A 22,281-nucleotide genomic window follows, 5' to 3' on the forward strand; every position below is an offset into this window, starting at 1 on the left:
GGGGGACACATTCCTCCTTTGATACACACTTCATGGTAACTTCTTCCAAATAAGGTCTTTCAGGGGGACATCTTGGATAGCAGCCTTAAAAGGTGAAATGTTAGTATGAATTGGAAAACTAGAACAGAATAGGTACAGAGAGGAAATCTAACCAAACCACAGGAGAAATCTGAGTGTTGAAAATGAAATATCAGTGACAAGTGCAAAGTTGTTAAAGAAAGAAAGAAAGGAGTTTTCATGTTTGCATCAGTCAACTTTGCCTGGATTACTGTAGCTTTAAAATAAAATATTACCCTTTCATGTCATTTGTACCTTCTAATGGTGGAATTTTTGTTGTAGCATATTCCTGAGGGATTCCTGCATGTTTTCATGCATGGTTTTCCACAAGGCTCGTAGTGCCATTCACACTCTCCATCAGGGTTATAAAAATCACAAAACACAGCTAATGAAACAAAAGAAATGTACATTAACATAGTTAATTTCATAGTTCATGAACATTAGATATGAAACTTTATAATAAAATAAGAGCCAGGTTTTATTTGCAAATTGTATATTTAAAATTTTGATGTCAACAGATGATGATTATGATCACATATTGTAATAATTTTTTTCTCCTGACAGAAAAAAAAAAACACTCACGGCAAATTGTGGGAGTCCTCCATCTCACACAGGCTCCTGCCTTATCACAGGCTGCTGCATAGGCTGCTACAGCTGAGCAGAAACACTCACAATCTCCCCCTGTATTGCAGGCACATGTGTCTCTCACACAGGCATCATAATAGTTTTGGGGATCCACCTTTTTGAAAGAAAACCATTGTAAACGCACACATTGAGGCTGAATTATATTGAATATATTCTTGTGAGCTAATTATGCCCATAACTAATTATAATGACTTTGTTTGACATTAAATGTTGATTAAATGTTGTGACAGTTTTCTTACCTTTGAATGGCAAATAGAAAACACTTCACTGTTTGATAATGCTGCAGTGTTTTATTGCCCATGCCTGCCTGTGGTGAGTACAGACTGCAGGGATTTTTAAATGAGTTTGCATTAGGGCACGTTGGTGAAACTTTCCAACTGTTTCCAAACACAAGGGCATCAAACCACAACTTCTTTGTTTCTGGTGGTGAAATCATTCTTGATATTCCCCATCATAATTCCCACACAGACCACAGACTCTGCCCTGGGATCAAACAAGATCTAATTAATTTGTAAAATGACAACTTTATTAACATCTATCTAACTACTTGTACTGTAAATCTGCTCACCTACCTTGAATGTGGAGCTGAGTTTAATCATCAGTGTTGTCTTCTTATTCCAGATGAGAACAAGACCATTCTTTGCCTCAATGACAAGATATATACCCACAGTGTTGATGTGATAAGGTATGTCTTCCCCCATTGTTTTGCTGAATAACTCTGACATTTTCTTCTGAAAGAACAAATTCTTGTTGTTCTGAAGAAAACACAACATACTTGTTTGTAATCACACTTAGTTATTTTCAGCATTTTTATTTTAATTGCATTGAATAGTGTTATGTACCCCCAAGTAGAGCTTGATAGCAGTGGAGCAGATGCTTTCCAGTTGTTCCACATGGGATGCTCTCAGTCAGGACCCTAAAGGTGCCAGAGTTATTGTCCCCACAGTAATCCTGCAAGATATTGACATAGTATTACATGGCTGATTTTTGACAAATCCCAAATACTAAACAGGGGTATGTGCTATACCTGAGTGAAGACGTAACCACAGTCTCCATTAAAGGAAAATCTCTTGTCATCAAAAGTGATGTAATGCCCTTCTCCATATATTGGTACAGGTTCCATCACATTCATGATCTGTGCAAATCCAGTTTCTGTTTTTTGGCAAGTGCTATGATTTAAAAAGGATGAAATAATATCAAGGTACATATCCCCATTTAAAAAAGACACAACAGTGAAACGACACAGCACTGTGTCACAGTGAGATAAGATGGCTCACCAGGTATTGCAGTCCACCTTGACAGTCTGCCCAGCATTATAGTATTGTCCATTATATGGGCAGGGACAGTCCTCCTCCTCAACACAGCCTCCTTTTACCATCTGACACCAAGCCAGCAGGACATACACAGCCAGAGATATACACTCTGTACTGACCTACACAGTGTAACAGTAATGCATTTAACATTGTGATTCTGCTACTTTATTATATTCAACAACCCTCATGAACCAGTGTCACATTCTTACACATTCTGTGTCCAGAGTCTGGCAGCTGTTTTGGCACTCTGATCCCTTGTTCACCTGGCTTTGCACTGGAGCAGTTGAAGAAAACCATTGGATCGGTGGCATGCTAATGATAATGATAGTGTGTTACAAAGGAATCCACTGTATGCTTGGTGTTGTTCATAGTATTCCCTTGCTGTGAAAGGAATACAATGATGAGCTGAGTGTGTAGTACTTACATTCATTCATATGGCCTCCTTTACAGCTTAATTTTCCAGCATGGCAGGAGCTGAAATTCATAGAAAGACAGACAAGGTGGACAAAGAGGAGAATTACATTTTCTTGTTATTGCTTGTCAGCTGTTTCCCCCTAAAACAGTCCCTGAATAGTGGTTCCCCAGCTGGAGGTAAAATTCTTCTTCCAGGCTGACTTGACCTTTCAGATTCATTTAATTGGAGACAGTCTATTAGTGTGCCACTGACACCAGCATGGAGCTCAGGCAAACCAACACAGGGCTGCATAATAATTTAGTCACTGTCTACACATAGGCTAACTTGAAAGCAACAAACTGGTATCTACATTAACATGGGCTATTTAACAGTTTAGTCTGGAAACAAATGTGTCTGGTGAAACCAGAACATGAAGAGGAAAGCCATGGCAAATACAAGGTCAAACCCAGGAAGTTCCTCCTGTCCACTGAAGTAATGTACCATGTTTTCAATTTTATGTCACAAAATGAAAATAAAAAAGTGAAAATAGGTTTAAAACCCAATGATATTAAAAGCATTGCCACAAAAAGGTGCATTATGGTTAAAACCAGTGTATCAGCAATTAGACACAACAAATTCAGGGTTAAGGCACTAACTATGTAGCACAGCATTCCTGGTTCACCCCCTCGCTGTGGACATTTTGCATGACATTCCATATCTCTCTTCTCATTTCCTGTTATCTCACTACCATCTGCTGACTAATAAAGTACCTCAAATAAAAAATACTGCTCTGCTTTAATTTTACCGAAAAAATTGAAATCCTCACCAAGTTTGTCCATGGGCCTTGATGACCTGCCCAGGCTGCATCCACTGTCTCTCCACTTGACAGGAGCATTGTGGGGCTGATACACACCCTCCCTTTTCATTTAGATAAGTTCCTTCAGCACAGCCGCAACCATCAAGTGGTGTAAATTTAACCTCACATGTTGAGTCTGACTGACTGAGAGAGCGACAGGTGCGACCACAGCTTTCCATCTGGTAGTCATACACCAAAGTAGACGGGCAGTCAGTTGTGTATTTCTCTGTTGAAAGGAAACAGTTTACTTAAGGCCTGAACAAATTAATACAGATTGCATTTATTTCACTTTGTTATAGTTTGAGTTTAACTTACTGCACACAGTGTCCCTCCATCCATTCAGTAAGATACCTTCAGCGGCACATGCATGGACATAGGAGGATATGGCAGCACACATGCACATCTCACTGTTTTCACAGGCGCAAGTATCATAAATACAAGACTGCAGAGAGAGGTAGAAGCAACATGAAAAGCTTAATTGTTAATAACTAAAATAACACAAATACATGAATACACACTGATACATTGGACTGTATACAAAAAAAAGAAAAAAGAAAAAACAGCTTACAGCTTCATATGTTTCTGGGTCTATTCAGAATGGCAGTTGGCAAAAATCCCTCTTGGGTCTGACAGCAAGGAGCACCAGTTTTTGGCAAATTTCTCTACAAAAACAATTAAACATATTTACTGGCAGTTAAAGAATTACATTGGAATTTGGAGCATACTGTCTGTGACCTACCTTTGGCTATGCTCAAAGTGCAGGGTCGCCTAGTTTAGGTGTCACATCAGGGCAGCTTGGTTTGGTCTTCCATGTGTTGGCAAATGTCCCAGCTGTTCCCTCAATCAATCCATTTGTGGTTCTGAAGTCATCGGCTTCAACATCATTAAAATCTCCACAAAGGCCTGGACAAAGATACTTTGACTTAACACTCACTGAAGTACTCCTTGCAAAAGGTGATTATTTTACACTATTAAGTACTGAAGAATCAAAACACACCACTGAGTTCTCCCTTATTGGACACACTGGCTTGATGTAAACCTGCATAATGGGTGTGAGTTGAATCTCAAGATCAAGTCCATAGGTTGGTGTGGATTACAATGAAGAATGTCGATGGGCTGAAGGCTGTAATGTCATCTGTGGTGGAAAGAACATTTTCACAGTGAGTAGAGAAACTGTTTTACTTTGAGCAAATTGTCATGAATTGACATTAGAATGAACACCTACAAGAACAAATCACTCACCCATGAAAAGAGGCAGTTGAGAGATCTGTTTGTTAAGGAAGACCTGTCCGTTGGCTTTAATTACAATCATCTTCAGTGGGGGAAAAAAATGGCAAAATGACTTAATAAAAACATCAGGAGACACACTTCCACCAAACATGACGTGGAGAAAAATGTCAATGATGTTAAGAGCAAACCACAATATGACGGTAATTTTACCTTTTCTTTTGCCAGTAGTAGAGTGACTGCAGACAGGCAAGTTGATTTATCTGATTTCTCACATTTGACCAGGTCACCAAGGACTATGAAAGTTCCATTCATTACCTAAAGTCAAGGAAATAAAAATACATTTAATCACAGGCTGTTCTCAAAATCTTATTTATCGTACTGTAATGTGTGTGATTCGAAGGATAAATTAAGTTTGATTTCCACACCTTGGAGAGAAGATAAGAGCAGTCTCCATGGAAAGTGTATGTTTTGTCATCATAGGTTGAGATGTGTGATCCACCCAGTATGGAGCAGATACCAGGACAGTCAAGATCCTTACATATCCACTCACCCTGAGTGCAGGTACTGTCAACAGAGTTTAGTTAGTTCAACTGGACAGACAACCTTTAATACACATGCTTTTAATATAAATATGAAGATAAGGAAGTGATTACCAGCTACGACATGTTGTTGAGTATGATTCCCCTGGTTTGTATGTGTTGCCATTGTGTAAGCAGGAGCACTGGTCAGCAGCAATACACCCATTTTGTGAAATATCGTCAAAGACAGTCCCTTGAAAGAAGGATAATTACACAATTAGTCCTGAGACACAGAGCGAGGAAAAGCCTGAAAAAGTTACATGGAGGTGCTGCTCTGTGGAGCATTGGGCTTGGATGTTTTGTCTGTCAGGTGGCAGGCAAAGGCATGGCTCCAGGCATGCTGATACTGGTGGTGCAGACTGGCTCTAGGGATGTGGCACGTCAAAGCCTCCATGAGCCAGCAACCTAAGAACCTGCAGGTGGATGCCAATTGTGATGGAAGCCATTAGGGGGCCTTTCAGGCTTAGTTGGCCCAGGGGTCTCCTGAAGCAGTGGACAGATACAGGAGGACCAGCAGGGCTGCAGCTTTGGCAGTTGCTGAAGGACAAACTCATGTGTGGGAGGAGTTCAGGGATACTACATAGAAGGACTTTTGGTTGGCATCAAGGAGGTTCTGGTAAACCGTTCGATGACTCAGGAAGGAAAAGCAGGGCTTCAACTTGTTCATGAGTGAGGGTAGGATGGAGTGGGTGATTGACAGGCGTATTGGTGCAGCATCAGCAGTAATGCGGACGTTGTGCTGGACCATTGTGGAAAGAGCTGAGCCGGATGGACTTGAGTTCCTGGTGAGTTCTGAGTTCAGCCAGAGGCTGATCTGCCACACAAATGCACTCACAGGCATACCTCCACTCAAACAGTTGTATGTTTGTATGCTGCTTGCTAGCTTCCCGCTCACATCTGAACAGTCTGTCTATTGGCTATTTGGGGCAAATAAACATATACTACACCAACCAGCCAAATTTGAGAGAAAAACATGAACCGGGGACTCACTGCTCAGAAATTAGTGTGAATTTTGGTCCACTTTCTGTTTGAACACAGGTCTACAGGTCTACAATAAACTGTTCTACACAAAGCACACCCTTTCTTTTGCAGTATATGTATTTCATTTAATAACTAGAGTTATTAAACAGTATCTGTGCTGGTTTTAAAATCAGGGAACTTACCAGGTGGACAGAAGCATCCATCTATGCAGTGCTCCTCACACACTTGGCTTCTCTGGAGGTCAGTACAGGTGTCAGTACAGGGACTACCACACTCTCTATACTCCATGTTGAATGGGCATGTTCTTGCTATTCAGCACAAAATTTTCAATTTAGAAACAGTGATTTTGATAAATAACTACAGCTAACACATCAAAGTTAAGATAACATACACATTTTCGTGTTGCTGTTCTTACCACATAGTTGTGCAGTCTTCCATTGCTGTGGGGTTCCCGCCTGTATGAGCGCACTGGCGGGAGTACTCTGAGATGGTTGAACATAAGCATGAAGTGCTGTTACTGTTACATTTGCACAGGTCCTGCACACAGGCTTTGATAAAGGAGTCAGTATCAATCAGGTTTTGACAGCTGAGGAATGCAGGTCCTGACAGCAGGTTCTTACAGAGGTCTGTCTGTGGGTCAAAGTACACAGTGTATTTACATTGTACCTAAATGTTGAATATAAAATAATTCAAAGCCAGTCTATCTTCACATACCTGATTTTCACAGCTTGGTGTAGCTGTAGAGGAAATTTCTTTACAGTCTTCAGTGGGACCATTGAGTTTCCAGTCCTCCCCATAATCTTCAGCCAGTAACAGAAATCCCCTGTATCTAGAGGAAAAAGAGGTTGTTGCAAATGTGAAGACTCATTTTGTACAATTCAGTTTGTTTAAAGCTTTATTGTTTAGAATTTACCTCTTTTAATGAACTCATCATAAAGCTGAACTCCGTTGAAGTCACCACACAGGCCACATGTCTGATTCTTAAATTTTGCATCCAGCTCCACCTAAAAAACAGATGAAATTAAATTTGAAAGCTGTCCTTTTCTTCTTCTTCTTTTCTTGCGTTCGTGGTTCTCCTGTGCTTGATGAGAGCCAGTGATTGTGACGCACATTTTTTAAATACATTGTTAGTAGGAGGAATATGAAATCTACAGTTAAGTCAGGGTGAGCTCACAAGAGCCCAGAGCTCCTTCCATCCTCTGTAAAAGCAGGGGGCAGAGAGGCTGCAGTCCCTGGGAAGGAGAAAAAGTTCAATTCTATGAACAACAACATCCCAGAAATTAATATATATGCCCCAACTCTGCTGGAATATTGGCAGGACTGGTTATAGTTATGCAAAATAATTAGGATGCAGGCAAATTAATTTAAACCTGCAGTTCTTCAGTTCATCTGCTTATTTGAAACCACCAGTACAATGAAAAATAAAATAAATGAAATAACCTTTATATCTTTCAGCAAACAAATACAAAATAGGGTCCAAAGATTTGCTAGTTACTGTTTAGGATAACTAGCTCAAAATCTGTTAACATTAGATCCAGCTTTCTTGTTAAAAGATTGAAATAATTTATAAAGATTTCCAGCTATTCCAGCTGTGCCTACAGCATGCAGGATAATGGCAAAACTATGACAAAAGTTGGTTTTGAGCAGAAAGAGAAACAAGTTGAAATAATCAAATTATGTATGGTATTTCTGCCTCTGCATTCACTATTAGTGCTTTTTTAAAATTTTTTATTATGTATCACATATTATCATGTATCCTAACCATAATCCTAACCCTGTGCTTTGTTCACACCACATAGGATTGATCAGTTGTGCTGCTAATAATTTTCACATGACAAATTTAAAAAAAAAAGAAAAAAAGAATTTTGACTCGGAGTTTTGCTTTGAATAAAAGTGTCCTTACAGATTTGATGGAGCCTCAGGAGTCATCTTACTCTGACTTGCTCCAGATGATTTTACCGTTAAACTTGGAATCTGTTTGTAAAAACTTTCCAGTTTGATGTTGAAACAGAAAACCACAGAACAATGTTTACTGTTAAATCCTGATTGATTCTGTCACTGTGTCTGTACCTGATTTAACTGTCATTTCAATAAACTAGTTGTGCTTACTTAAATGACATAACATTGAATTGACTATAGTACAATCCAGTCATCTACATTAAAATGAATATGAATGAACATACCCAGAGGGCATCCTTTTGATTCCACATGACGACCAAACCCAGCTTTGCCTTGATTTTGACATATGAGACAGATTTTCTGATTGAAATGCCGGCCCGACTGAATGGTATAGAGACACTAGAGGAGACAAAAACAAGTCATCGTAGTAAGATGGTTTAACATCAAACATCACTGCAATCAGTGCATCAGCTTGTAATGAAAAGTCACTTTATCAAAACAGACTCACGGTTTATCATTGACTATAATGGAAGCATTGGCCAACTCCACAACAACCCCGTCGAGTTTCATTGTGAGCTTCTTAATGGTGATGACCCCGTTTATCTCCTGTCGCTGGAGCTGAATATTGAAGTTCTCATAGCTGTCCTTACACTGGGATGTGAGGATGTAGTTGCAAGTGTAAGGAAGCTGGAAGAAATCTCCATCGAAAGTCTTAAAATGGTAGTTTCCCCATGTACTGCAGAACTGGTCGTTGTGGGAGGGTCTCACTTCTAGTTTCAGAAGAAAATAGCATTTACTATACTGTAACTCAAATTTTAAATGATGGTTGATTTGTCATCTTTCATCTTTAAAAAACAAACAAACAAACAAACAAAAAACAATTACCTGTAATTACTGGCATTTTAGTCACCATCTGAACCATGACTTAGAAGAGAAGAAAGATATTTTTATATTTCACTGCACATCATCATACTGTCAGACAAAAATACACTATGCATATATATGAAAAAAAACACGAGGTTAAACTGTATCATATTTTCCTCTTTAATCTTAAACACATCATTTAATGTATTCAGCTCTCTTTGAAGCCCATTGATTGTACATACCACTGGATGCTGCTGATAGTCCAAGGCAGAGGGTGAGCCATGGTATCACCCATTCAAGTGGCATCCTGCCTGTTCTCATGATCATTGTGTGGTCCCTGTCCTGAGAGGGATGGTTGAACCAACTGGTACCTCACTACCAATGTCAAGTAATATATATCTCTCAGTGTTTGCAGTTTAGGCGGGGTAAATATTTTGGGTGTCAATCATTGTGACTTCTGTCATGCAGTAAGATAACACCCATGAGGAGGTTTCTCATAACGACACTTCACCTTCATCTGTCTGTGTTCACGAAGCATCAAAGATGCTCAAGTTGTATGGCTCTGTTTTGATGTTAATTTTAGTAAATATTTATATAAATGAGAACTTAAAAAAAGAACTTAAAATCATCTGCCAGACAGATATATTACTTTCACTGCTGTATAGCTATTCTTAAATGTGTCCATGGATAAAAAAGCTACACCAGCCTGAGCACAGATAATTATAGTCAAAATAAACTATCAATGTGGGCATTATTAAATAAATATGTGAACTCAAGAGCTTATCAGATGTGTAGAATGGAAAGGATCTTCCCTTAGTAACACTGACAATAACATATCCAACTGGACAGTTGATCATGTTGACGGGGAAAAAGCTGCTGTGACATAAAATGTGACAAGATATTGTGTTGATTTGCAATCTCTAACTTAATTGTATCCAATAATTATATTAAATAATGACACAATTGGGACAGGTATTGTTTGAATGAGGAAATGAAAAAGAACAGCACAGGTTGTGCAAGACTTACAGATCCCTGATTACTGTCACCCTCCACCTGCAATGTCAACTTAAAATATCCTGGAACTGGCATCATATTTACTTGAAAACACCTCAGCTGCAGCTGACGTGGTACTATTGCCAATGGTATCACCTATCAGATATCAAAGTATCCGATATCCAAAACAGATAAATTGTAACAAATAAATTCTGTTATGTGCAAAAGTTTGGGGCACCTTGCTGTACAGATAATGGCAGGTAAAAACTACAGATTACAGTATCAAGAATACTATCTGCAGGTTAAACACATTTACTTTTTGATTCTGGGTCAATTTGGGATTTATACAAATTTCTTGAATGCTATGTAAACAAAAAGCTGGTTTTCACAGTTGGGTTGGGTGTTAAAAGAACACCTGTTTCCCAAGGTAAACTTCCTAAAGGGTGATTTCTTGGCCGTGTGTACAAATAATCAGGTTTCTAATCTGCTTTTGAACAAGTGCACATGCATATGACTTCACACAGAGGAAGCAGCAGAGGAGCAACTGGATGAAAGGAGAGATCATTTCCCTCAGCCTTTGTATTTAAAAATAAAGTTAAGCCAAAAAAGGAAACTAACACAAAGTTGCCACTACCAGCCTTGATAAGTCTCTCTCAACTGCTGAATGCTGGACAATTTCTTAGTCAACAGATACCAGAGAGACATTAGATGTTATAATATCATACATTGGAAAATAATACACACATGATAATCTATCCATTATTATAAAAATATTAAGCCAAAAAAAACCCCCAAAACATTTGTGATCATACAAAAAGGAAAATTATCTGAGGAAAATCAACCCTGGCTACAAGAATAGAGAGAAAAATAGAGAGAAAATAGAGAGAAAAAGAAGCCTGTAAACATTTAAGTTGATTGTTGACTTATACAAGGAGTCACTATACATTTTCAAATCCAAACAGCAGGGACTTTAAAATGCAGCCAGATGATGTTTCTGCAAGATTTGTCAGAAAAAGTTATTTTGCTGTTGGATTCCTTTACAAGGTGTAAAGTTATATTCTTAACTTTCACATAAGCTCATGTTTGCTTAAATGTGGTGAGAGAATATGTTGCAGTTATTTGAATTGCATCTGGATTGTGAACAGAATTGGATTTGTAACTGATACTAGATCCTTGGCAACCGTCATCCTCTACCTGCAATGTCAACTTCAAATACAGGAGATCTGATGCCATATTCAACTGACAACGCTCCATTTGTCAGGCAATGACGTGTAATGGTACTGACTGATGTAGTGGTGTCTTTGTACAGTGGGTGGTATGTTGAGACAGCCTAACACCCTCACTGCTCACCTTTGATGAAGCTTTGTGACTTCTGTGTTTGATTTCAAAGTAAACAATATACCTGTGTATACGCACAATTACATCTCTGAACATACTGTTGTGTAGCTCTAAAGTTCACAAAGCAGTATATTAAGACATGTTATTATAGATACACACCATCTCATTGTGTTCAGCAATTTTCTCAATGTCATTTTAAAAATCACAATTCAAAATAATAATAAAAAAAGATTTTCAACAAATGGTAAAAATGTATTTGTAAAATTCTATGTGTCAATACATGTGTTTTTAACATTTATTCTTGTTCATGATTCCTTTGTCAGTTAAAAATTCTATTTGATGGATTTTCCTCTATATCTGAGGGTCCACAGAAGCATGGCAGTGCCAGTGACATGCTCAGTGATTTAAATTCAGCTGATTATACCATCAGAGCAGTAGGCTTTCTCTTCATGGCAAAAAAGGCCTGCATTTCTCAATAATTCAGACCAAAGTCCTCTACATGAGGAGACTTTCAGTCCTGTTGCCTTGAGACAGATGCAAAGCAGCAGACTCTAGCTGGAGTCCTCCACTGAAGGCTGTTGCATGCCTTCAACATCCTGTCTTTCAGACAGTCCACAGCCACAGTCATTCGCAGTGTGTAGAGAAAGATGCATGAAGATCAGATCCTTACACTAAGTAAGGTAGTAAGTAAGCTCTGCCAGGTTACTGATGCAGATGAGCTTCTCAGGGTCCCAGTTTGACTCTCTAAAGCTCAGCCAACAACAGATGAGATGCACATTATGCTTATTGCTGACAGGCATTATGTCACCATCCTGATGATCTTGTCATCGGGGTAGACATTTTACAAAAGGTGCAGCCAGAGCAGCTGGATTCTGTTTTGTTGGGAGTAAACATCAATCAATAGTGCCATCTTTAAATGAGCTATATCCTGCAAGGCAAGTGTGTTAAAACTATTACATCACTAGTTGATGAATCAAAAGCCAGGAGATGGACAGTCATTTCACCTGTATCAGCACACATGCCATCAACACTGCCAATGCTTGAGTTGATGGCCACTTTGTTTTTCATGATTGGTCTTGTTTAATGGCATTTCTTTGCTGAGAGGCCACTGTGAAGCAACTCATTTTCTTCCCAACACATTTGCATATTGATTGATTTTTGATATTAGACAAGTAGTGTCATTGAAAGCAAATGATTTTTAAATATGTTTTAAAACCACTTCCAAAAAGGTTGAATGGTATTTATCAATTGAAGCATGGCCCTAAATTCATTTACATTTCTGTGCTAAGCCCAGATCTCACTGACCCCAGAATATAAAACATGAATCATGGTGCAGTAGGCAAATGGAATAATATTATTTAATGAAATTAAATGATTCCCCTGAATACAGAAGGTGCATCAAATACAAATATATTGAGTTAAAACTTCATAAAAAACAAGAAAAAGCAAAGACACAATCACCAGTTCACTGAGTTTTAAGGACCCTGAAGCTTTGATACTCTAATTACGTTTCTTTATCACTAAGCTACATTCAATGGATCATGAGAAACTCTATGTGGATGGTGCAATTGGAAATGATGGCAAAAAAAAAGTATAACAAAGGACAGGTACAGCATACTGAGAATCAGAACCTAATCTTGTATTTTATCTTTAAAACCATGCACAGTAAAAGGAAGAGGAACACCCTGAAAATATCACACCATGAGATTTGGACAAAGGAACCACCTCTTCAAAAGGCTAAAAGAGACAACAACACCAATATGTTCTGTCCTCATGAGGAACTATCTGGACCTGGCTCCCTGACAATAAATGAAAAATGATGACAGGTATTCTGAAAGTTCAAAAGGTTCAGTGTCCAGAAGTGTAGGAAACATTTTATCACCATTTAGCATTGCTGACATAAAATATGAAGGTGTAACAGCTCAAAGTAATTCTCTCACTGGAAGAGAAGCCTTTCAGACTGCTGTTTTAAGCATTTTACTAATTTGCTCTAATATATCTTGTATTGGACTGTTCTCAGGTACGTGCTTTCAGCTAATGCTCAGAGGTGTGTCTCTGCTGGTTTTCACATATTGAGTCTTGATTCTCTAACAGTTTTTGGAGAGGAAATATTAAAGTTTATAAGAGTATTTTAGTCAGGTTAGTTTTCAGTCTTAAAATGTTTATGTTAGCCTTTGGTGTTTTCAGTACATTCCTGGCAAACACACTTATCAACTGAAATGTAGAAGTGCTTCATCTCTTTGCCATCAGTGCACTTCATTTCCACCTTCTTCTTACTGGTGGCCATTTCTTTACAGCATGTGCAGTGATGCATGAAACTGTTGCTCTCTGCAGAGTACCTGTAAATAAAGTTTCAGACAGGATCAGTGTTGGTCAGCTGTTGTCCTTTGTAAACAAACATTTATCCTGCCATTGCTATTCCCAATTAATTTTAAAAGGTGATTTTAGCATGTCTGAGAAAATGCTCTGAACTGTACATCCCCCAGATGTACTAATAAATCTATTAAATCTCACATTGATGATGACGGTCCACAGGATCCTTCACAGGCTGTAATTTCCACTGGTTCAACTGACTTACAGTTCTTTATCCGCAGATAGGTGGTGTTTGTCTTCTTTTGACAGTTGGAACGAGGAATACCTGTGAATCACACATGAATTGTTTTTTCATTTTTCTATAAAAATCCATGCAGCACACAACTGCAGGTACATTGACTTGTGGTGTTCGCAGGTTGTGTTGTAACCTTGTTCATGCTGTTAGACTTAATTGGAAATCAAAAGCAAGGGCCTGTAATTTAAGTGTAGTCTGTCTAACCTGTTTGTTTGTTAATTATACGTAAGAACAAATACCATAAATTTCAACTTAAAAATAGTGCAATTAGTGCAAGATGGTACAATTTTGGAATCATTTAACATTACAGTGATATTGTTCTCGGGGTGTATTGAGCTTGGTTGTATAATGTGTGTAGGCATGTTTCCCAAATGAGCCTTTAAATATCAGTCTGAGGCCATCTATCATGGATACATTGTCTTTTGCCTCTATTGACACTTTCTGTGAGTAAAAGTGGAAACAGTTAGAAAACGTAAACTCACTCGCCAGGGGTATTATCCTGAAGTTGTAGATGAAATTCACAGAGATATACTTTTATGTAAAATTGCATTTCAAAGTAACAAAAAAATAGGGTGTATTTTGATTTTAACGACTGATACTTACAGGTTTTGCAACAACCATTCATGTCAGTTTGTTCAGTTCCCTGTAATATAGACAATATGGATGTAAAGTATGCAAATATACAACACTGACAAATATTACAATCACAAGTCACTTGTATTAGTGGTGCTTTCCCTCAAGGTGATGTTATGTTATTTCTTGTTCACTATTTACTCTTTTTGTACATTTGAGCACATTTGGCGTATTTACATCCCTCTTTTTCTTTAACCATGTACGTGAGCTTAAAGTGTTAATCATTTCAGGTCATTTACAGATTTATTTCTTTTCATTTGGCTTGTATACATATAAAAACAGTTTCTTGAAGCACTTAAGATACATTTTTAAGCTCCTTGGATACCCTGTTGGATATTCACTTTTTACAGTGCAGTGCCTATTTTGGTTGTCTACACAATTTAAGTGCATTCAAAACCCCAAGTTTTTGAATACATGCTCATTTAGAATAATTGGCCTGAATCAAAATCTAATCTCAGAGAGGTAAATCCTATCACTGTAAAACAAAAATGAAGGAAGCACAAAAACTAGACCCTAATTCTTTTTTATTCAATTTGATAAAAGCAATTTTTGAATTGTTTTGAGATAAAGTGGATATAAAGTGAACTCTAAAATGAGTCAGAAGCAGTTCAGAGTTATTAACAAAGTATTTAGAAATGAGAATTTTATGCTCCTTTCAGGCGTGGATACTCACAGGGAATGCAGTTCTTTGGATCAAATTCAGGACATGTTATGTGGTTTTTAGAAAGTATAAACTCATCCTTCACCTTCTGGCAATCATACTTGGTGCAGTTGTCACCTGGTGGTGACCAAGGACTGTGAAGGCTGTTAGCAGTGTACAAGAGGTCAGTTAGTAAACATAAACAATTCTAACTAATACCACAATTTAATGTTACAGTCATTGACGTTTGCATTACACTGTACTTACAGGAATAATTTATCGGAGTTGAGCCTGGGATCTCCAAAACACAGCTTGTAGGTATACATGACCCACAACACTGTCCAGGTTGGGGTTTATACACATGGCTCTATTTGAAAAGATGCACAAATCAATATGGTCTGCAAGTTCAATCAATTAAATTGATACAAAATTATTAGTACTTACAATATTAACAGAACATTTTCATTGCTCACGATAGTCTTATCAAAATTTTAAAAAACTTAACATAAGTGGTTTTAGCCAGTCTGATAGTTTTAGTTTCATGTGCATTGGTATGACACATGGAAAAGTAAAAAATATCAGCTTTGTGTTTTAGTTTGACTTATATGACTTATGATTATATGACTATATATATATATATATATATATATATATATATAAATATATATATATATATATATATATATATAAAATTAAAAAGTACCTCAGGACACACGAAGAGACACTCGATCACATAACATGCATCTCGTTCAACTTGCTGTTAGGATCCTTAGAGTCAGTACAGTGGCATATTTCACATAGGTTTTTGGAGAACTCCATACCGGGCTATAAACAACAAAATGTAAAGTCTGAGCCAATTTTATGTAAAAACCAGCAAAATAAAATACAGACAAATGGTGCAATATATTCAACATAAATGTTATTTTTTTTATATTTAATTAGTAGTAATACTAAACTACTAAATTTAAAGAGCTGCAATAAAAATGTACACAATATATTAATATATTTAAATATATTTAAAATACATGCAGTATATTATTTCTTACCTTGTACTCAGTATCATTGAAGACACAGACGTCTTTGGGTACTAGATAAAAATGGAAACAATGATGATCCCATCAAAGCCTTATGCTTAGTTTAGTTTGTTAGTCTGTCACACACTACTACTGTAAGTAAATCTTTATGATACCATTACACAGAACTTACCACAGCGGTAAGTAGGGCAGCAACGATCATTGGACATGTAGATCTTCAGCTCAAATCCCAGATCACACTTCTGTGATGGCAAGGAACAGCGACTCTTATTACATTCTGTTGGTTGTGAGATGTTTCAGAAGTTGGTGAGTGCAAAATAAAATGAAACCAAGATTACCAACAATACAGTAACTGACATTACTCAGATGACAGACACCATCTTTCATTGATTAAAAATGTTTTATATTAGACATCAGCAGATACTGCTGCATTTAATCACAAAGTATATTCAAAGTTCTTTCCTAACCAGTCATTTCAGCTACATACAAAAACTAACACCTCTTACATTCCTGATTCAAAAACTGAAAAATAAAAATGAGCAAATGAGTTCTAAAATGCAGAGTAGTAGGCTTCCCCCTGATGATTTCACTAATCTTTAAACAAAAACAAAGACCTTTAACCATCCTTCCTGTTTCTGTCAAAACATTATATCAGCAGATGTAGGAGTAGTATTCTAAATTACTTACCACATGTCAGTGTCTCACAGCAGTCCACTGTGCGGTTCACCAGCACCTCACCTTCCTCAGTACAGGTAACAGGTTTTTGAGTGGGACATGTACGAGGCTCACACTGAACACCATCCTCATCACAATTACACTGCTGACATCCACTCTGCCAAGTCTCTCCAGGCTGTTTGAGTGATTGAACAGAATTATTGTTGTAACAGCAACAAGTACACTGTGAACAATGAAAATTATTCATGTAATGTAGCATTTACCTGTTTAGGTTGGCCATCAGGTCCAGTGCAACCTTCAACAATAAAAACAACGAGTTTACTTGTGCCTTCATTCATTTACAAAGAATTAGATAGAAAATTCTCTTACAGGAGGCAACACAGATGTTAGACTTTGAACTGAACAAAGTCATCCCCTCTGGGCAGAAGCATCCCTCAACAAAACGATTATAATCTGTGATCTGGTTGGCCTTCTCCCCCGGGTATGGTTGTACATACTTCTCATTGTATCTAAACATGAAGACATTTGATGGTGAAAAACACACACAATAATTTCAGAAATAAAATGATGTGTATAATGCAATGCAGTCATGAATGAATGAATCCTAATGCCTCAAATGATCCTGATTTTTCCTCTTGTGCCACCTTGAAGTTCACATTTGTGGTGAAATGTCTCAACAATTAATATGGATCAACTGCCATGACTTTGTCAATAGCTTAACTTCATCGAGCACCACTGTCAAAATTTGAATTTGTCCAATTCCCATCAGCCTTAACTGTACTATATTTTTAGCTCTGATTAAATGATCAAATGTTATGTAAGACAGTGATATTTGCTCAACATCAGCTTGTTATCATTGTCATTGTGAGCATATTATGATTCTGACATTGGCTTTCAGATCAGTGAGCACAGTTGGTAAGGTAGCTGTAACTGCTAACATTTAATTTGTAATATTCCATAAATAGAATCAAGTGATTACCTTGCATTGCAAGTTGGTACAACAGTTGGTCCACAAGGCTTGTAGACTTTATTTTCTGGACATTTATATTCTACAATAAGGGAAAGTGTCTTTAAACATCAAATTCATCAAATAGGTACTCTTAAGATCTGAAAATAACAATGTTAGTGTTCTACTGAAAATAAAACTCTCCTACCACACTGTCCTTTCGTAGCATTCCTCCAGGCTACACAGACAGATGCATCAGCACACATTGTAGCATAAGCCTCCAGACTGGAACAACCCACGGTGGAATTTGGCATGTGGCAAACGTCAAATTTACAGGCCTCATAAAAGGGTTGTGGTGGGATTACTTTGTGGCATTTCTCAAACACCCTTAATGTAGAAACCACAAGAAAGTAGGGTGTTACTCCAAGTGATACTGCAGGATGAACTGACATAATGTGCTCATGTTTATTCTTTAAATTCTTACTTGCTCTTCAAAATTTCACAGATAGCAGGTTTGCAGGGTGTTTGTGTAGGTCTTGGTGTTGGTATTGGTGTAGGAGGTGGCTTCTCACAATAGGGCTTTTTCTTGTCAGGCACATACCAGTGATGTCCCATCACAGAGCATGATGGATGAATCTGGCCATTTGGTAATCTGCAGTCATTTTTCCTGTTATTGTCACAGGTACCTTGTGAAAATAAATATTAACATGACAGATTACAACCCACATTTAGTACATCCATCAGTACTTTCACATTTATTCAAGCACAGTTTTAATTTATCAGTGTAACATGCAGCTTTATTTGCTTTTCAACTTGTTTATACTACCAGAAAACCAATGAGCAACTTACCACACTGTCCCTCAGTGTTGTTGTGGAAAAGAGAAAATGGCAAGTCAACGCTGAATGAAAGCCCTTTGAATAGCACAACTGCTTCAATTGCTGGGATTTTCAAAACCAGCTTAACTGTTGTACTTGTGATGATGAAGTCCTCATTAGAGTAGGTTGGGAATACCTGCTTGCCGTTGATGTACACCTAAACATTTGCAACATTTGTCAGAGTTTCTTTTCTTTCTAAACAGGCCTCAGGTTTCTTCATATTCACCATACATGACACAAGACAAAACATTTTCTTCAGATTATCGCTGCATTTTCTTTCAATATATTCAAGTAAAAATAATCAGAATAAGCAGACATAGTTTGTTGTGAGAGTAGTTACCGTGTTTACGGTCTTTGGGATTCTCTTCTGTGTTAGAATAATTTCATAGTCTTTGTAATACACGATCAAGGCTTTAGTACAGGTCACAGCTCCAGAGGCATCGCAGTTCTCATTGTCGATAAGAATCTTAAAATTATATTTGGGAATGATCTCTTTGACCAGGACGTATGTGCAGTTTTTCTGGAAGCTGTAATATTGGCCATCAAAGGTCACATAATGAGGATCTCCCCAGCCACTGCAAACACCTGCAAATATTAAATTGAGAGAACACTGCTGTTACGTCAGAGAAAAATATTGTACTTTGCTCATATGTTCAGCACTTTTAAGATGCTCATTGAATTGCTGTTGCATGTTTTCATTTGAGCTTACATTTGCAGTCATAGTGAAAACAGCAGCCTTCTTCATCATAGACCCTAACTGGTTCAAACCCATTTTCACACACAGGCATGGTCACTGGTTTACATGGTACATGTTCTGTGATTACTCTGCCATTGTCACATGTTTCCGTGGTGCAGTTGTGTAGCTTCCAGGACTCACCATCCTGCAAATGGTATAGTAGAACTTTTAGAAATCTACTAACAGCAAAAGAATATACATATTTTATACACATCTATAATTTATGTACTTCAGGAAACAAGGAAAGAATTTTACATGGATATAACGCTAATTTGAAGGTGTTATGTCCTTAAGTGACATATCAGTTACTTAGCAATGTTTTATTACTTACTTGTAAATATTTTTTTAGAGCTATTTGCTTTGTTGTTTATTTGGTTATATATTAATATCACTATCTGGTTTTGTATATTGTGAGTTGTTGTTGTGGAGTGTCCAAAAGTGTTTTTCTGTTTTCCATTAATTGTGTGATTGGACCCCTGGAAAAATAACCTCAGTTTTGATTAAGCTAACTGGGACCTTAATGAATGAAATTAAATGAATAAAAACAACAGTCAGCCTTTGTTCTAATGTATTCCAAGTACTGGGAGAAGATAGATGATGATGAGCAGATTCTGTTTCACTACTGTAGTTTTTTCAGGGAAGTTGTAAAAATCAAAAGAGACGTTATATATAAGAGGCATTTAAATGAATCAGTAATTATGTGCTAAATTGTTGTTACACTTCACTGTTGATAATTTCACTGATAACTTGGAAGACTTAAGAGAGTATGCTGAATAGGTTTTATAAGCTCCTCCCCTTACCCAAATGTATCAAAGACTGTTATAGAAACCCTGGAAGCAAAGCTAGTTGTGATAAAACTTCACTATCACATTGAAAGCATATGATAGAAATCTTATTTATGTACATGTTCAGATAAAATAATTTAAATACCTTTCGAGGTGGCTTTAGATATGAACAGTTTTTGAAAGGCGTTGCTGTTGATCCTGTTATTGTACTGACTGTTGTTGAGCCAGGTTGTGTTGTAGTGCCAGAACTTGACATGGTGGTGCTAGGTACTGGTGGAGTGGTGGAGTGACATGGTCTAGCAAGCTTCTCGATGCTGCATGTTAAATTGCAGTATGCAGTGAAACACCAGCCTTCTCCATCAGTTTTATTGTATATGAAGCTACCTATAGGAGAAAAACCCAAGGCAGGTAGATCAAAATGACTCATCATGTGAGAGGAAAAACAAGAGTAAAGTCAGAGTTGTCTTTATAATGCAGCTTTCATGATTAGAAGTCTAATTGCAGATCCATGTTCACATCTTCTCTAAACTCTAGAATATCTTAAATAATTAAACCATGGATTCATATTGTTTCAATAACTGCATTTTTTGCCGCAACACCAATAGAAATAAGGTAACTTGCTGACTGTGGTCACTTATTGCTCCAATGTAAATACCATTATCAGAGTAACTATTGCAGAGTTATTATTGCATCGATAAAGATGACAACCCTTTCCTGAGATGAACAGTCAATTGTGTTTGTTAGCATGCATTTACTGTTTATATATACATCAGTTTTAGCACATTTTAAATCTTTATTTTTGGCCAGAAACCAAAAGGAAAGCAAACTAACTCAAAATTGATTCTGATAATAGATCACACACAAAACATTACAATAATAATATGAACAACTGATGATAATAGCACATAGCTTACCAGGAGAGAAAATGTGATCCATGTACTTGCAGAAACATAAGGTTGTTTGGCGAGATGTTGAAGATGGAGGAGTTGAAGGTGTTACAGTTGGAGTTTCAACAGTAGGCTTTTCCGTTGTTACTGCAGGGGTAGACTTAACTGTGGCTGTAGTGATCTTCTCGGTAGTTATGGTTGGTGTTGCCATGGTTGTTGAGGTGGTTTTTTCTGTGGCTGGTATGGTAGTGGTGGGTTTTGTTGTGACTGTGGTTGTTGTGGGATTTTCTGTGATTGTGGCAGAACTTGTGCTGCCTTTTTCTGTAGTAATTACAGAGGTTGTTGTGGACCTTCCTTTGGTTGTTGTTGATGAAGTTGTAACAGTGGTTGAAGACTTACACATATTGATGCAACATTTGACTCGTATTTCATAGTCAAAACAAGTAAAAGGTACACTTTGATCTTTGTTATGACAGATCAGTCCATCTACTGGATTGCATGTTACTTTCTGATCTAGTTCATTCAAAGGTACGTCTTTGTATTGTGTTGCTCTACATTCTATTTCCAATGGTCTACTGCAAGTATTTAGATCTGGATCGGTAATTTGTCTAAGGTTTCATACTCTCCACCATCTGGGTTAGTGTCAGGGTAACCATTACTTGTCCAGTCTGACCACTTACAAACAAAGCAATTAGTGGATGTTGTGCTGGGTTTTGTTGTGGTTAATATGACAGTGGAAGGCTTTTCTGTGGTTGCTGTTGATTTGGGAGTTGTGGTGATGGGTTTTTCTGTTGTTGCTGAAGTAGTAGTCTTTCTGTGGCTGCTGTTGATTGTGTTTTTGTGGTGGTGATAGGTTTTCCTGTTGTCGCTGAAGTAGTAGTCTTTTCTGTGGGTGCTGTGGTGGATTTTTCTGTGATTGTGGTTGTAGTAGTGGGACTTTCTGTCACTGTTGTTTTTCAGTAGTTGTGGGAGCTTTGGTACTGGGCTTTTCTGTGGCTGCTGTTGACTGGGTTGTTGTGGTGGTGATAGGTTTTCCTGTTGTCGCTGAAGTAGTAGTCTTTCTGTGGGTGCTGTGGTGGATTTTTCTGTGATTGTGGTTGTAGTAGTGGGACTTTCTGTCACTGTTGGTTTTTCAGTGGTTGTGGGGATTTGGTACTGGGCTTTTCTGTGACTGCTGTTGACTGGGTTGTTGTGGTGGTGATAGGTTTTCCTGTTGTCGCTGAAGTAGTAGTCTTTTCTGTGGGTGCTGTGGTGGATTTTTCTGTGATTGTGGTTGTAGTAGGGGACTTTCTGTCACTGTTGGTTTTTCAGTA

General features: G+C 37.6%; 2 protein-coding genes and 1 pseudogene across 2 annotated transcripts; all 3 read right to left on the reverse strand.

Moving 5' to 3' along the window:
• Window positions 1-312: 312 nt before the first annotated feature.
• Window positions 313-8,863, reverse strand: LOC108894673 (mucin-5AC-like; annotated as a pseudogene).
• A 4,133-nt stretch (window positions 8,864-12,996) lies between these two features.
• LOC108894674 (mucin-5B-like) lies at window positions 12,997-14,393 on the reverse strand. Its single transcript, XM_018693315.2, has 3 exons — window positions 14,360-14,393; window positions 13,663-13,786; window positions 12,997-13,487 (listed from the first exon to the last, which is right to left on the reverse strand). The coding sequence occupies exons 1-3, from the start codon at window positions 14,379-14,381 to the stop codon at window positions 13,316-13,318; spliced, it is 318 nt and encodes a 105-aa protein (XP_018548831.1). The 5' UTR covers window positions 14,382-14,393; the 3' UTR covers window positions 12,997-13,315.
• A 1,380-nt stretch (window positions 14,394-15,773) lies between these two features.
• On the reverse strand, window positions 15,774-21,558 carry LOC127140246 (mucin-2; the record flags this gene model as incomplete). Its single annotated transcript, XM_051068264.1, has 14 exons — window positions 20,996-21,558; window positions 20,227-20,465; window positions 19,270-19,441; window positions 18,901-19,145; window positions 18,534-18,717; window positions 18,169-18,370; window positions 17,893-18,071; window positions 17,718-17,787; window positions 17,108-17,247; window positions 17,002-17,033; window positions 16,751-16,913; window positions 16,236-16,340; window positions 16,076-16,116; window positions 15,774-15,854 (listed from the first exon to the last, which is right to left on the reverse strand). Coding segments are annotated over exons 1-14 (2,229 nt in total), but the record flags the coding sequence as incomplete, so codon positions are not given.
• Window positions 21,559-22,281: the final 723 nt, after the last annotated feature.

Source organism: Lates calcarifer, unplaced genomic scaffold, assembly GCF_001640805.2.
Source record: "Lates calcarifer isolate ASB-BC8 unplaced genomic scaffold, TLL_Latcal_v3 _unitig_3771_quiver_3273, whole genome shotgun sequence".
NCBI lineage: Eukaryota > Metazoa > Chordata > Actinopteri > Centropomidae > Lates > Lates calcarifer.

Excerpts from the sequence above, each read along its gene's own strand:
- LOC108894674 (XM_018693315.2), bottom strand. The coding sequence starts at position 14,381 with ATGAATGGTTGTTGCAAAACCT. Across the intron at positions 13,787-14,359 it reads GAATGGTTGTTGCAAAACCT|GTATTCCTCGTTCCAACTGT; the intron begins GTAAGTATCAGT and ends TGTGATTCACAG. Across the intron at positions 13,488-13,662 it reads TGTGGACCGTCATCATCAAT|GTACTCTGCAGAGAGCAACA; the intron begins GTGAGATTTAAT and ends CTTTATTTACAG.